This window comes from Pituophis catenifer, unplaced genomic scaffold (assembly GCF_029215685.1).
Source record: "Pituophis catenifer annectens isolate HBS135680 unplaced genomic scaffold, rPitCat1.0.hap2 SCAF_18, whole genome shotgun sequence".
Lineage (NCBI taxonomy): Eukaryota > Metazoa > Chordata > Lepidosauria > Squamata > Colubridae > Pituophis > Pituophis catenifer.
The window spans coordinates 9,251,154-9,263,642 of record NW_027256898.1 but is presented as its reverse complement, the minus strand read 5'-3'; the positions used below and the strand labels follow the sequence as shown (position 1 = coordinate 9,263,642).

The window sequence follows — 12,489 nt, the reverse complement described above, 5'->3', positions numbered from 1 at the left end:
ATTTTCCTTTTCTTCTTCCACATTATCCCTCCTCCTCCTTCCGCTTCCTTCTTCTCTCTTCTCCCTCCTCCTTCCTCCTCCTCCTTTCTCTTCCCCTTCCTCCTCTTGTCTCCTTCCTTTCTCTTTCCTCCTTTTTCTTCCCTCCTCCTCTCTCCTTCCTCCCTCCGCCTTCTTTCCTTTTTCCTTCTTTCCACCCTCCCTCCGTCCCTCCCTTTTCTTCCTCTTCTTCCTCCTCTGTCCATCCTCCCTCCCTCCCTCCTCTTCCTTTTTCTTCCTCTTCCTCCTCTTGTCTCCTTCCTTTCTCTTTCCTCCTTCCCTCCTTTTTCTTCCCTCCTCCTCTCTCCTCCCTCCCTCCGCCTTCCTTCCCTTTTCCTTCTTTCCTCCCTCCCTCCCTCCCTCCATCCCTCCCTTTTCTTCCTCTTCCTCCTCCTCTGTCCTTCCTTCCTTCCTTCCTTCCTTTCTCCTCTTCCTTTTTCTTCCCCTTCCTCCTCCTCTCTCTTTCTTCCCTCCCTCCCTCCACCCTCCCTCCCTTTTCTTCCCTCCTCCTTTCTTTCCTCTCTCCGTTTTCCCTCGTCACATTACTTGACTCCCTTGTATGAGAATTCTCTGGTCGCCACTATTGATATCAAACATCATACTGTTTTCATGTTTTCTGTTTCCTATCGGCCCGTCCTTTTGCTCTCAAAGACCTTGCAGTCCAAAACTAAGGATAGGGAGGGAAGGCAAGTGAGAGTCATGCAGAAGGAAGGACCTGGAGAAAGACAGGCCTCTGGTTATGTTGCAAACCAGGATGGTTGCATGGCAGAGATTTGACCTGGGAAGAGGGGAAGTCTGAATTTCAGGAAAGGCTTCCCAGAGCAACCACAGCTGTTCCTCCAGTTTCACCCTCTGCTTGATGTCCCACTGACGACCTGTTCTGTTGCTGCCCTTTCCCTCCAGCCACGCGCAGCTCCACCCAGGTGAACTTCCCCATCGACTTCTTTGAACACAACCAGCAGCTGACAGACGTGGAGTTTGGGGGCAACGACCTCCTGCAGGTCTACAATGCCCAGCAGATCAAGCACCGTCTCAACTCCACCGGCATGTACGTGGCCAACACCAAGGTAGGGATCTGGCAGGGGTTAGCGATGGCGAGGAAGCCCCCTGGCTGCCGGCGGGAGGAGAGGCCGAGTTCCTGGCCTTTCCTGCCTGTTGAGCCGTTCCTGTCCTTTCTCGGTAGCCCGGGGGCTTCACCCTCGAGGTGACCAACAACAACAGCACCATGGTGATGACCGGCATGAGGGTCCAGATCGGGACACAAGCCATCGAGAGAGCTCCTTCCTACCTGGAAGTCTTCGGCCGCACCTTGCAGCTCAACCTCAGTCGCCCCCGGTGGTTCGATTTCCCCTTTACTCGTGAGGAAGCCTTGCAGGCCGACAAGAAGCTGACCATTTTCAGTAAGAGCCCTGATTTTTAGTTGTCGTTGCGGATGCCAGTGTCAGACCTGCCCCAGTCAGGTCCCTTGGGAAGGAAAGACCCTCGACTCCCATTTGGCTGAACTGATAGGTTCTTTTTCTAAAGACTGCTGGCTGCAATAAAGTCAGGCTAGAACTAGATTTTCTGCGCGAAAAGGTTACAGATTGTTTTCCCCCCATCCCAGTCCTCCCCCCATGACCAGTTTGTCTTCCGCCAGGGAAGAGCCCTTTAGGTATTGTGAGAAATCTCTTTCTTTTTTAAAAAATTAAGTTTTATTGGTTTTTTTCCCCCTAATACACACCCACATATTTTATGAAACAGAGTATTGACCATATCATATCATATCATATATACAACTTATCACATCCAAATATATTTTACTTAGTTACAATTTCTGCCAAAGTGTTCTTTTTCCATATTTTTAATAAAATCTTAATATTTCTATTCTTATTTCTATAAACAGTATCTTCTTTTGCCCTCAAATTCTATTTTTTCCATTTTTAATCATATACATTCTCTTTTAATATTTAATAATTCATTCTTTATCCTCATATATTTAAACATGTTCGGGGATGCCTTTCTTCCATTTCATCTTTATTGTTTTACAGCAATCTTCCTTCTCTTTCTCTTCCTCTCCCTCTCTTCTTTTATCCTTCCTCCCTTCTTCTTCCCTCTTCTCCTACTCCTTCTCTACTTCCCCTTCCTTTCTCCCCCTCCTCCTTTCTTCCCCCCATTTAACCTTCTCTCCTACTCTTATTTCCCTCGCCTTTCTTCCTCTCCTCTTCCCTTTCTTCTATCCCTCTCTCTCCTTCTCCCTTCCTTCAATCTCCCTCCTCCTTCTTCCATCTCTCTCTATTGCTGTATTCAAGAAATCTCTTGAGATGTTTGGGGGCCACATCCACGTTCCAGTCTCAGGGTGTGTGTCCTTGAAGTCTGGCACAAACTGGTTTCTTGCTTCCCTGATCTTTGTCAAGCTGTTCCTTTCTTCCTATTTCTCATTACACCCTCATTGATTCTTTTTGCCATTTGCTGAGGGGGGTGCTCAGTGGCAGATCCACCCCACCTCTTTTCTTTTCCCAACTGCAGTCGGGGCCTCTGTGGACCCCGCCGGAGTCACCATGCTGGACGCCGTCAAGATCTACGGCAAGACCAAGGAGCAGTTCGGTTGGCCGGACGAACCCCCGGAGGACTTCCCGTCGGCATCCGTGAGCAGCGTCTGCCCCCCAAACCTGAATCAGGGGAACGGGGCTGGAGACACGGAGTCGGCGACCCCTGCAGCCGTGGGCGGCACCGTCTTGGAGAGGTAAATAATGGGCCGAAAGTTGGTTTTTAAATTCTGCCCCTCTCTGTGACGCCCCTTTCCTGGCCCATATTGGAAATCAATTCTAATATATTCCACTGTGCAGGGCATTCTTTAGCAAAGGCATGTCCAACTTGGCAACTTTAAGACTTATGGACTTCAACCCCCAGAATTCTGGGAGTTAAAATCCGCAATTTTTTAAAATGTTTTATTTGTTTTATTTATGTAACATTCATTTTTCATTAAACAGCGTGTGGTCTTGGTACAGTTATTTTTAAACCATCATAATACACATATTTGTTGCGGTATTCATCATCATAATATTGATAATATAATAATATGATAATAATAGTACTTAACATCATCTTCTTTAACAACTTTCCACTTTAGCATTCCCTCTTTTTACAATACAATACAATACATTTCTTTATTGGCCAAGTGTGATTGGACACACAAGGAATTTGTCTTGGTGCATATGCTCTCAGTGTACATAAGAGAAAAGATACGTTCATCAAGAATCATAAGGTGCAACACTTAATGATAGTCATCGGGTACAAATAAGCAGTCAAATCATACTAGGAAACAATCAATATAAATCGTAAGGATACAGCAACAAGTTACAGCCATACAATCATAAGTGGGAGGAGATGGGTGATAGGAATGATGAGAAGATTAATAGTAATAGTAATAATTATATCTCCTCCCTTCTAACTTTTGTTTCTGTTGTCTAGCCATTGATAAAATATGTCCCATATCAAAAAATATTCAGCTGCTTCTTTATCTTTAATAGTAAGCGTTAGTCTATCCATTTCTGCGCATTCTAATAGTTTCTTAATTACATACACCTCAGACAGGATCTCCTCGTTTTTCCATTGTTGCGTAAATACAATTCTAGTGGCGGTTAATATATGCAAGACCAGATATGTACTAGTCTTTTTATCATATTTTTCTGGTAGAATGCCCAACAAAAATATCTCTGGTTTCAGGTCTATATGTTGCTTTGTCATTTTTTTCCAGCCAAGTATGTATTTTCTTCCGGTATGTTTTTTAGCTTTTGGGGCATGTCCACCACATATGGTAATATGAACCAGATGATTGATGACACTTCCAACATTTAGCAGATCTATCTTTATACATTATACAACATATAAATAGAAATCCACAAGTCTTAAAGTTGCCCTAGTTGGACACCCCTGCTTTTATCAACTTCCAAATCCTGCAACCCCTTTTTCTTACCTTGTATTTGTCCCATGTGTTTTGGAGATATGGGAGGCCAGACAGTTTATGCTCAGCCTGCTCTCTGTCGGGGATACACCGTCCACCTGCTGGTTGTAGCTCCTTTGCCCCCCCCCCCACTTCCCTCCCCTTTAAGTTCCCTTTTTGCTTTTTAAACCTTCCCTGTTCGTTCCCTCCTCAGCTTATTCTCCAGGGCAGTTTTGAGGCAAAGAAATGTGAGGCAGGAAAAGGCGGACTCCAATGCGGGATGAAATTTTGCTGGTTTGGGTTTTGCTCTTGTATTTAATGGGAAGGGCAGGAAGAGAGAAGGAAAGGAAGGGAGCAATTTAAGAAGAAAAAGGCACGTGTGGAACTGAGGTGGAGTCCCCCTTTAGCTCCAGTGGGTTTCTTTTCAAAGCAGAATTATCTCTGTCTTGTATGTGCAATTATTCCATGCTAGCATGTGCAAAAATCGTCATCCCTGGGGTCTAGGAAAATTTCTATTTGACATGCTGGAGGTGCATCTTTAAATTTGCCAATTGTTACTGGAAAGTATCTTTCTGGGTTGTCCTTCCGTTGGACAGCACCAGTTTTGGAACTCTCTGCCACTGGAGATTTGCAAAAAAAAAAAAAAAAAAAAAAAAAAAAAAAAGCACAACGACTTAGTGACACTTAAGGGCTCCAAAAATTCAGTGTGACTCAGAAGCTGATTTTCCTGGGTCTGTCTTCTCTTCGCCAAGGTTGTGGTGCAGAAAACTCGTTGCAGGATTCCAGTGCCACACAGAAGACCTGACTTGGCATCTGTCTGGCAGATGGGATCTTTGATGGCTTGTGCCTGAGGTCGAGGATTGGATCTGCCACTTGTGTCCGTCCCCGTCCTCCCGCTGCAACTGATTTTGGTCAATACACTACAAAAAAGAATGTTAAGAATTTGGAAAAAGTGCGGAGAAGAACAGTTAAGATGATCAAAGGCCTGGAGACTAAACCATTTGAAGAAAGGCTGCAGATTTTGGGTCTGGCTAGTCTAAAGAAAAGAAGAATTAGGGTGACACGATAGCAGTATTCTGGTATTTGAGGGGCTGTCACAAAAAAGAGGGGGTCAATTTATTCTCCAACACACCAGAGGGCAGGACAAGAAACGATAGTTGGAAATTAATCACAAAGAAGCAACCTGGAATGAAGGAGAAACTTCCTAACAGTGAGGACAATTAACCAGTGGAACAGCTTGCCTCCAGAAGTTGTGGGTGCTCCATCACTGGATGTTTTTAAGAAGAGACTAGAGAGTCACTTATCTCAAATAGTATAGGTTCTCCTGCTTGAGCAGGGGGCTGGACTAGAAGACCTCCAAGGTCCCTTCCAGCTCATTCATTCTATTCTATTTAACTCCTGTGCCACCCATCTCCCCTCCAAGGGGGATTCTGCTGCCATCCTTAGCTGGTGCCCTCCAGACCCCACTGGCAACATCGAGAGTCTGTCTGTGCTTTTTCTTGGAAGTTGAATTTTTACAAGCTGAAATTCTGCAGTCGGCTCCGTTTTGCACTGCAGACCATGAAATCTCGCTCATTTGCAAGGATCATGAAGCCCAGTTTTATTCCCAGGAAATTGTCGACTGATTTGAATTCAGCCGGCTGAGCCCCGTAACGTTCAGCTGTTGCTTTAAACCCATACAGTCTGGATCATTAGAGGCAAGGAAAAGAAGTCACTCCGTTTTCGATCACGATGGCCTCCTGCAGCCCTCTGCCATCAAAAACGGAGCTTGGGGAGGCCGCGCGCAGCCCACCTGGGCTCCGTTTTCAGCCACGACGGCCTCCTGCAACCCTCTGCCATCAAAAACGGAGCTCTGAGAGGCTGCGCACAGCCCACCTGGGCTCCGTTTTCAGCCACGACGGCCTCCTGCAACCCTCTGCCATCAAAAACGGAGCTCTGGGAGGCCGCGCGCAGCCCACCTGGGCTCCGTTTTCAGCCACGACGGCCTCCTGCAGCCCTCTGCCAGCTAAAACGGAGCTCCCGGGGCGCGCCAGCCTCTCTGGTTCCGTTTTCACTAGCAGGAGGCTGTCATGGGCCAAAACGGAGCCTGGGAGGGCCGTGCACAGCCCTCCCAACCTCTATTTTCACTGGCAGAATCACCACAGCGCCGGTCCTTCACTGTTTCCAGGGCAGCCCCGTAGGCCAGATCTAAGTACCCCGCAGGCCTTAAGTTTGACACCCCTGGCCTAGAGGCTTCTCTTCATTGCTTCATTGGAGCCATTCTCCAGGGAATCACTTTTATTTGGGTCCGGCTTTGCCCACGCACCTCCCTTCCCTCTCTTCCCCCCCCAATTCCCAGCTCCGTTTAGTTTGCCGACTCCCTTTCCTTTGTTAAGTTGCTCTTAGGATGTGTTTTTCTCAATTCTGGTTTCTGTGAGCTTCGTATCTTTTCATTTATATCTACCTACATTATTTTTCTCCCCCTTTTCCTTTCGTTTCCCTCCCAAAGTCCTGACACTGAATCCTTAACCACCCTGGACCGGTTAGTATCCTGCCTCTCTCTGCACGAATGGTTTTGTGTGACAGAGACGGCTGCCTACTGCTTCCATCCTCCTGGCTGTTTTTTTTTTTCCCCTCCTCTCCATTTGTCCTACGTTCGGTTGCTCGAGGATTTTTAAAGTATTAATCTCCACTGCGCTGCTTAATAATGGGGTCCCTTGCATGGCAGATTAAAGTCAGCAAAAAAAGAGAAAGAAAGAAAAACCTCAGCCGTTCGTTTTCCTGCTTGGCTTCCCTCTGGTTCTCTCTGCTCCTGGCTAACTGTTGCCTCCAGTCTAGGCTAAAAAAAATATATAAAAAATTAGAGGGCAAAGCTTAACCAGCTTTTGAGAAGGGTGAGGTGGGGTGAACCCGTAACTTTCCTGCACGCTGTGTGAAGGAAGTCCCTGAGGGACATGCTAGCTCTATTTCACTGGCTCACATCCTTCCTGGTTTTTCTAACCTAGAAGGAGGTCCCTTTTTGTAAGTTGTTTTTCATTGCTTGTTTCGGACGTCTGCTAGATGATGAAGATTTGAGCATCTTAAATAGGGAATTCACTGAACTGCTTGTTGGGTCTGTTCTGGCTTTCTTTTTTCTGGTTTCCCACTTTTGGGGGGCTCTTTTCCTGGTTGATATGTACGGTGAAGATCGGAAGGGATCAGTTCAAAATTGGAATGTTGTTGATAAAAGACACAAGAATTGTTCCAAAGGAAGGGCGGGGCTGACTTCACAAAGCTACAACGTGTTTCATGTCTAGCTCCATGAGACCGTCAAAATCCCAGCTGCCGGGTGGCCCTAATTGAGTCTAAATCACCTTGGAGGGGTAATAAACAAGAGGAGTACACTCTGTCTATCTCAGGGAGCCTGCAAACTCCCTGATCGATCTGGAGAAAGCTTTTCAAACTGACAGCTGGGGCGTGCCGCTATGAAGCTGGGGCAGTCTCCGGAAGAGCGAGAAGTCGGAAGGAAGGTGTGATCAATCTGGGTGAGATACTTAAGATAGGAATCTTTAAATCTTTAACCTTTGTTTAAGAAGAGCCGAATATCTACAGAGATTCAGGTCGTGGTTGTCCCAAAAGTGCTTTTTCAAAAGGCAACTGGATTTTCTTGGTTTTTATCCTTGAAAACGTTTCGCTTCTCATCCAAGTTAAACTCACCTTAGTTCACTCAGAACTTAAGACGCTCCTTGGATGAAAAGCAAAACATTTTCAAGGGGGAAAAAAACCCCAAGAAAGTCCAGTTGCCTTTTGAAAAGCCCCTTGGGACAATAAGCGGAAGGGCAAATGAGACCTAGATTGTTGTGGGTATCTTTACCCCACTGTGCAAAAGTAGAATCCAGAGAACTACAGACTTACCAGCCTGAACTTTTGATAGATTGGAAGACTTTGGAGTAGCTCATACAGAATCATTGCATAGCTCTCTCGCCTATCATGCATAATTACCATATTTTTCGCACTATAAGAGGAACCTAGCTTTTGGAGAGGAAAACAAGAAAAAAAAATTCCACCTCCCAGCAATTTGCCTCCTTGCAGCAAACAGCAAACAGCCTGGTCAGCTTCAGCACAGCCTGATTTAGCACGAGTAGCTGATTGGCCGTTGGATCTGCCTCCTGGAATACCGCTGATCAGCTGTTCCAGGCTGCGGGGATCACCGCCGCCCACCGCTGCATATCACCGCCTCCACACGCCCCATTTTTGGCCTCCATGTGCCCAATTTTCGGCCTCCGCACGTCCTGTTTTTTGGCCCGTTCCAGGTGGCGGGGATTGCCATCGCTGCCTATCACCTCCGCCTGGAATGGGCGAAAACAGGACTCGCGGAGGCCAAAAATGAGGTGTGTGGAGGCTAAAAATGGGGGGCACGGAGGTGGTGATAGGCAGTAGTGGCAATCTCCACAGCCTGGAACAGCTGATCGGCTATTCTGGGAGGCAGATCCAACCACCAATCAGCTGCTCATGCTAAATTAGGCTGTGCTGAAGCTGACCAAGCTGTTTGCTGCAAGGAGGCAAATTGCTGGGAGGCAGAGGCTGGCGGGTGGGGGCCGATGGGTGGTTGGGGCTCTGGCAACATTCGTTCTATAAAATGTACAGACATTTCCACCCACTTTGGGGGGGGGGGAATGCGTCTTATAGACCGAAAAATACGGTAAGTCAGCCTGGATTTATTCAGAACAAAATAGGCCCATTAATGGATAGCGGGGACACTGTTGATGTAATATATCCGCAGGCATACAGGCTTTTGTGTTTTCTTTGAATAAAACAAGCTTCCTGAAAGTAACTCATCTTCACCGCTATCACCCTATCAGGAACTAGAGGGGTGTGACCCGGCTGGAGATGTGCCCTAAAACAGCCCTGAGTTTTTCCGAACACGAGCCAGATTGCCCTAGATTTGCATGGTGCCTGTAGCAGCTCTTTCTTTTGCTTTGATTCTTTTCTCTGCGCTGGGGAGAGCAAAGGGTTTGGCATCCTCAACTGCTCCCCACCTTCTTTCTGAGCCATCCCGGGGGCGGGGGGGGGGGCTCTTATGTTTAGCCTTTTCTGACCAATCTTTTCTCCTTGTCTTTCCTCCTGCAGGCTAGTAGTGAGTTCTTTAGAAGCCCTGGAAAGTTGGTTTGCCGTCGGACCAGTCAACGAGAAGGCAAGTCCCTTTGCTGGGGTGGGGGGTTGTGGGGAGGCTGGAGAAGAGAACGGTGACACCTTGAAGCCCTGATCTTACGGATCCTAACTTCTCGGACTGCTCTGCTGAAGCTCTTGTGACTTAGGCTCCATGAGTCATTAAAACACACGAGTAGTCCCAAAAACCTATTTTATTGCAACAGCTGTGAATTACGTTCATTCACAGCTGAGTCCCTATTAGTTGCAAAAAGTCCTTCGGGATAATCACCAACCTTTATCTCCCTTGACACTCTGCCAAAGACCTACTTGGCAAAGCCACACAGATTCCAGAATCAACCAGAGATGCCAACTGGGAACAGAATTAACGACGTTGCTTTCCTGCAAAGGGCCCACGTGCCTTTGCTCCTCTTTTAAGCCTTATGGGAGGGGCCAATCAACTCCAGGCCTTACTCCCAAGTCATCCCTTTAGTTTTAACTGTTCTTGCCTTCTGGCAGCTCTGCGCATGCGCACACCGGGAACAGGCTCCTCCTGTTCCTCAGCCTCTCTGCTGTCCGACTCTGGGGGCTCCGGAGTCCGCACATAACTCCCAGATGGCCCTGGGCCCATCTCTGCCTCCGACGCAGAGCCCTCGTCCGGGCCTTCCCAGACTCCAGGACTGACCCATGTTCCTCCCCAGCCTCCTCACTGTCCAACTCCACTGCCAGCTCCGCAGACTGCTGACGGACCACAACAGAAGCAGAGATTTGTCCGGAAATGAGCCTCCCTGTCCTCCATCCAAATTAAGATTCAGAAATGCAGCCCCTTGGGTCTTGAGCAGGCTGTGGCATTCTCCCTTCTCGTGGGTGGGTGGGCGCCTTCCCAATCCCCCAGAGCAAGCGCCATCTGACTTGAGATCGTCTGCCCTCAGGAGAAGACCAAGGCTGCCACTCAGGAGTTGGCCACCATGCTGCTGTCTACGCCGGCCCCTTCCAGCGTCCAGCAGCAGACCAAGAGCCTGCTGGCCAGCCTCCATGCCAGCCGCTCAGCTTACCACAACCACAAGGTAAGCGAGCCAGTTTCCTTCCTCGACACAGCTTCCCAGATCCCTCTGTCTGCCACCCTGCGGATCCCCAGGGGAATTCGGAAGACACTCAGCAAAGTCTTGCCTCAGTTTCCACGTGCATCTGGATTTTCTGTTTGTTTGTTTGTTTGTTTGTTTTTTGAAGACCTTTCGCTTCTCATCCAAGAAGCTTCTTCAGCTCTGACTGGATAGTGTGGAATGGAAGGATTTGTACTCCTTGCAGATTGTTGGTTATTTGCATTCTTTTAGCAAGTCATTTAGTGTTCTGTCCCCAACCCCACGCACACACACCAACAGACGTTCAAGAGTTAAAGACCAAACCAGCCGGCAAAATCCTTTTCCTTATGATAACGGAACTTGGCAACAACGTAGTGGCTGCCTGCCAAGAGTTTATTATTTACAAAGAGGAGAGATAACTTCTCCCCACTTCTGATACATCAAAAGAAACAGCTCAATAATTACGGAGTTAATCAAGTCCAGAGATAATCCAGCAAAGTCTATAGCAAAAAGTCCGGCAATGCAGAATGGCGTGGAAGCTTTCAGCTTTGTTCGTCACAAGGTTTGACTGGCCACCACGCTCCCTTTTATATCCTGTGGGGTGTGGTCCAGTGACTCAGCCTAATCTCGGGCACGCCTTTTCTTCTGTTGTGCGCGCTTATCTCTGCGACGCTGGCGTGGGTCCAGCCAAGACTCATTATCCTCATCACTGTCCATCTGTGGCTGCGTGGACGTGCTTGGCCCCGGCCCTATCTCTTGCTCTTCGGCAGATACGGAAGGCATTGCCAGAGAGGAGGGTCCTGGAGAGGGAGGCCTTGCCAACTCCTCCCCTTCACTCTCGGAGTCCTCTCCTGCCGATGACACAGGCTCAGGCAACGGAGCCACAACATTTAGCTTCTTCTGCTCTGTGGAAATCTGTTCATAACTCCGCATCGTTCGAAGGGTATTCGTCCCAAAGTGCCATAGTTAAATGTCTATGGAGATTCTCAGTCATCCAGGTCATGGTTGTCCCAAAGGTGCTTTTTCAAGAAGCAACTGGACTTTCTGGAATTTGCTTGAAGACGTTTCACTTCTCATCTAAGAAGCTCTGAACTTGTCTCTTGAAAAAGCACCTTTGGGACAGCCATAACCTGGATGGCTGAGAATCTCCACAGACGTTTACCGATAGAGCCACACGGGCGCAGGAGAAGCGAAGCCAGCTCTGAGGTTTTCGCGTGAAAAACAGCAGAGTTAATTTCCCCATGTGGGGAATACCCATTATCCAATCGCACAGCCTTGAAGTGTCAGGATTTTCTCAGGCTGCCAACAGCTCCCGTACATTCCTCGCCGCCCTTCCAGCTCCCAGTACATTCCAAGCATTCCCTTCTCCCCACCCCCCCACCCCCTTCGTTTCTGTTGTCAAGTTGAGAGTAGAGGTGCGTTGCGAGTCAGCCTTGACAGCACCCTTGCTGGCGTTGGTGTCGTCTTGTGTTATCTTGTGGCATCGGGTGATTGTGAGGAAGGGGACTCCGATTCAGCTCTTTCCTTCGGCACGGTCTGCCTCCCACAGGATCAGGCCCTGTTGAGCAAAGCCATCCAGTACCTCACCACCTCGAACAAAGAAGGGAAGGATCTGGAACCGGAGGTCTTTCAGAGATTGGTCATCACGGCCCGCTCCATCGCCATCATGCGGCCGAATAACCTGGTCCATTTCACGGAGTCGAAGTTTCCGTCTCTGGAAACAGGTAGGGCAAAACTCCGTCCTCTCCTTGCACACAAATCCCCACGCGCCCAGCTTTCCTCCCCACCCATCTTTTGAGAACAGGGTGTGGGTTTGTGGGGTGGGATGGGGGCTTCCATCTGCTCAGCAAAAAAAAAGCCTTACCTTAAACTTTCAGAAAGCATCGAAGAAGGGCAGGAGGCTGCGAAGGCCCCGGAAGGAGAAGGGTGCAGTTTTATCACCCAACTGGTCAACCATTTCTGGAAACTTCATGCCTCCAAACCCAAGAACGCCTTCCTGGCGCCTGCATGCTTGCCAGGTGGGTTCCGTCTTTCTTGAGTGGGGATCAGACATGGCTGCCAGGGTGGCAACAGCCGTGCAGAGTGTTCCATGCCAGATATTTGTCCCAACTGAACTGCTCATGCTGCCTTCTATCTCTGGACCCTGTAATGGACTATCTCCTCCAGGCTCCTCTTAACAGTCCACTCCCTCCCTTTTCTTTCTTTCTTTCTTCCTTCCTTCCTTCCTTCCTCCCTCCCTCCCTCCCTCCCTCTTTCTTTCTTTCTCTCCCACCCTCCTTTTCTTCTTTCTTTCTTTCTTTCTTTCCTTCCTTCCTTCCTCCCTCCCTCCCGCCCTCTTTCTTT

At 48.4% G+C, this 12,489-nt stretch overlaps 1 protein-coding gene across 1 annotated transcript in view; it reads left to right on the top strand.

The window, feature by feature from the left end:
• The window catches only part of UBR4 (ubiquitin protein ligase E3 component n-recognin 4), a 132,395-nt gene that overhangs the window by 54,526 nt on the left and 65,380 nt on the right, over positions 1-12,489 (top strand). Inside the window, 7 exon segments of the mRNA XM_070956160.1 lie at positions 940-1,103; positions 1,220-1,436; positions 2,542-2,758; positions 9,047-9,110; positions 9,997-10,131; positions 11,696-11,870; positions 12,024-12,164. Of these exon segments, the coding sequence (XP_070812261.1) occupies positions 940-1,103; positions 1,220-1,436; positions 2,542-2,758; positions 9,047-9,110; positions 9,997-10,131; positions 11,696-11,870; positions 12,024-12,164 (1,113 nt within the window).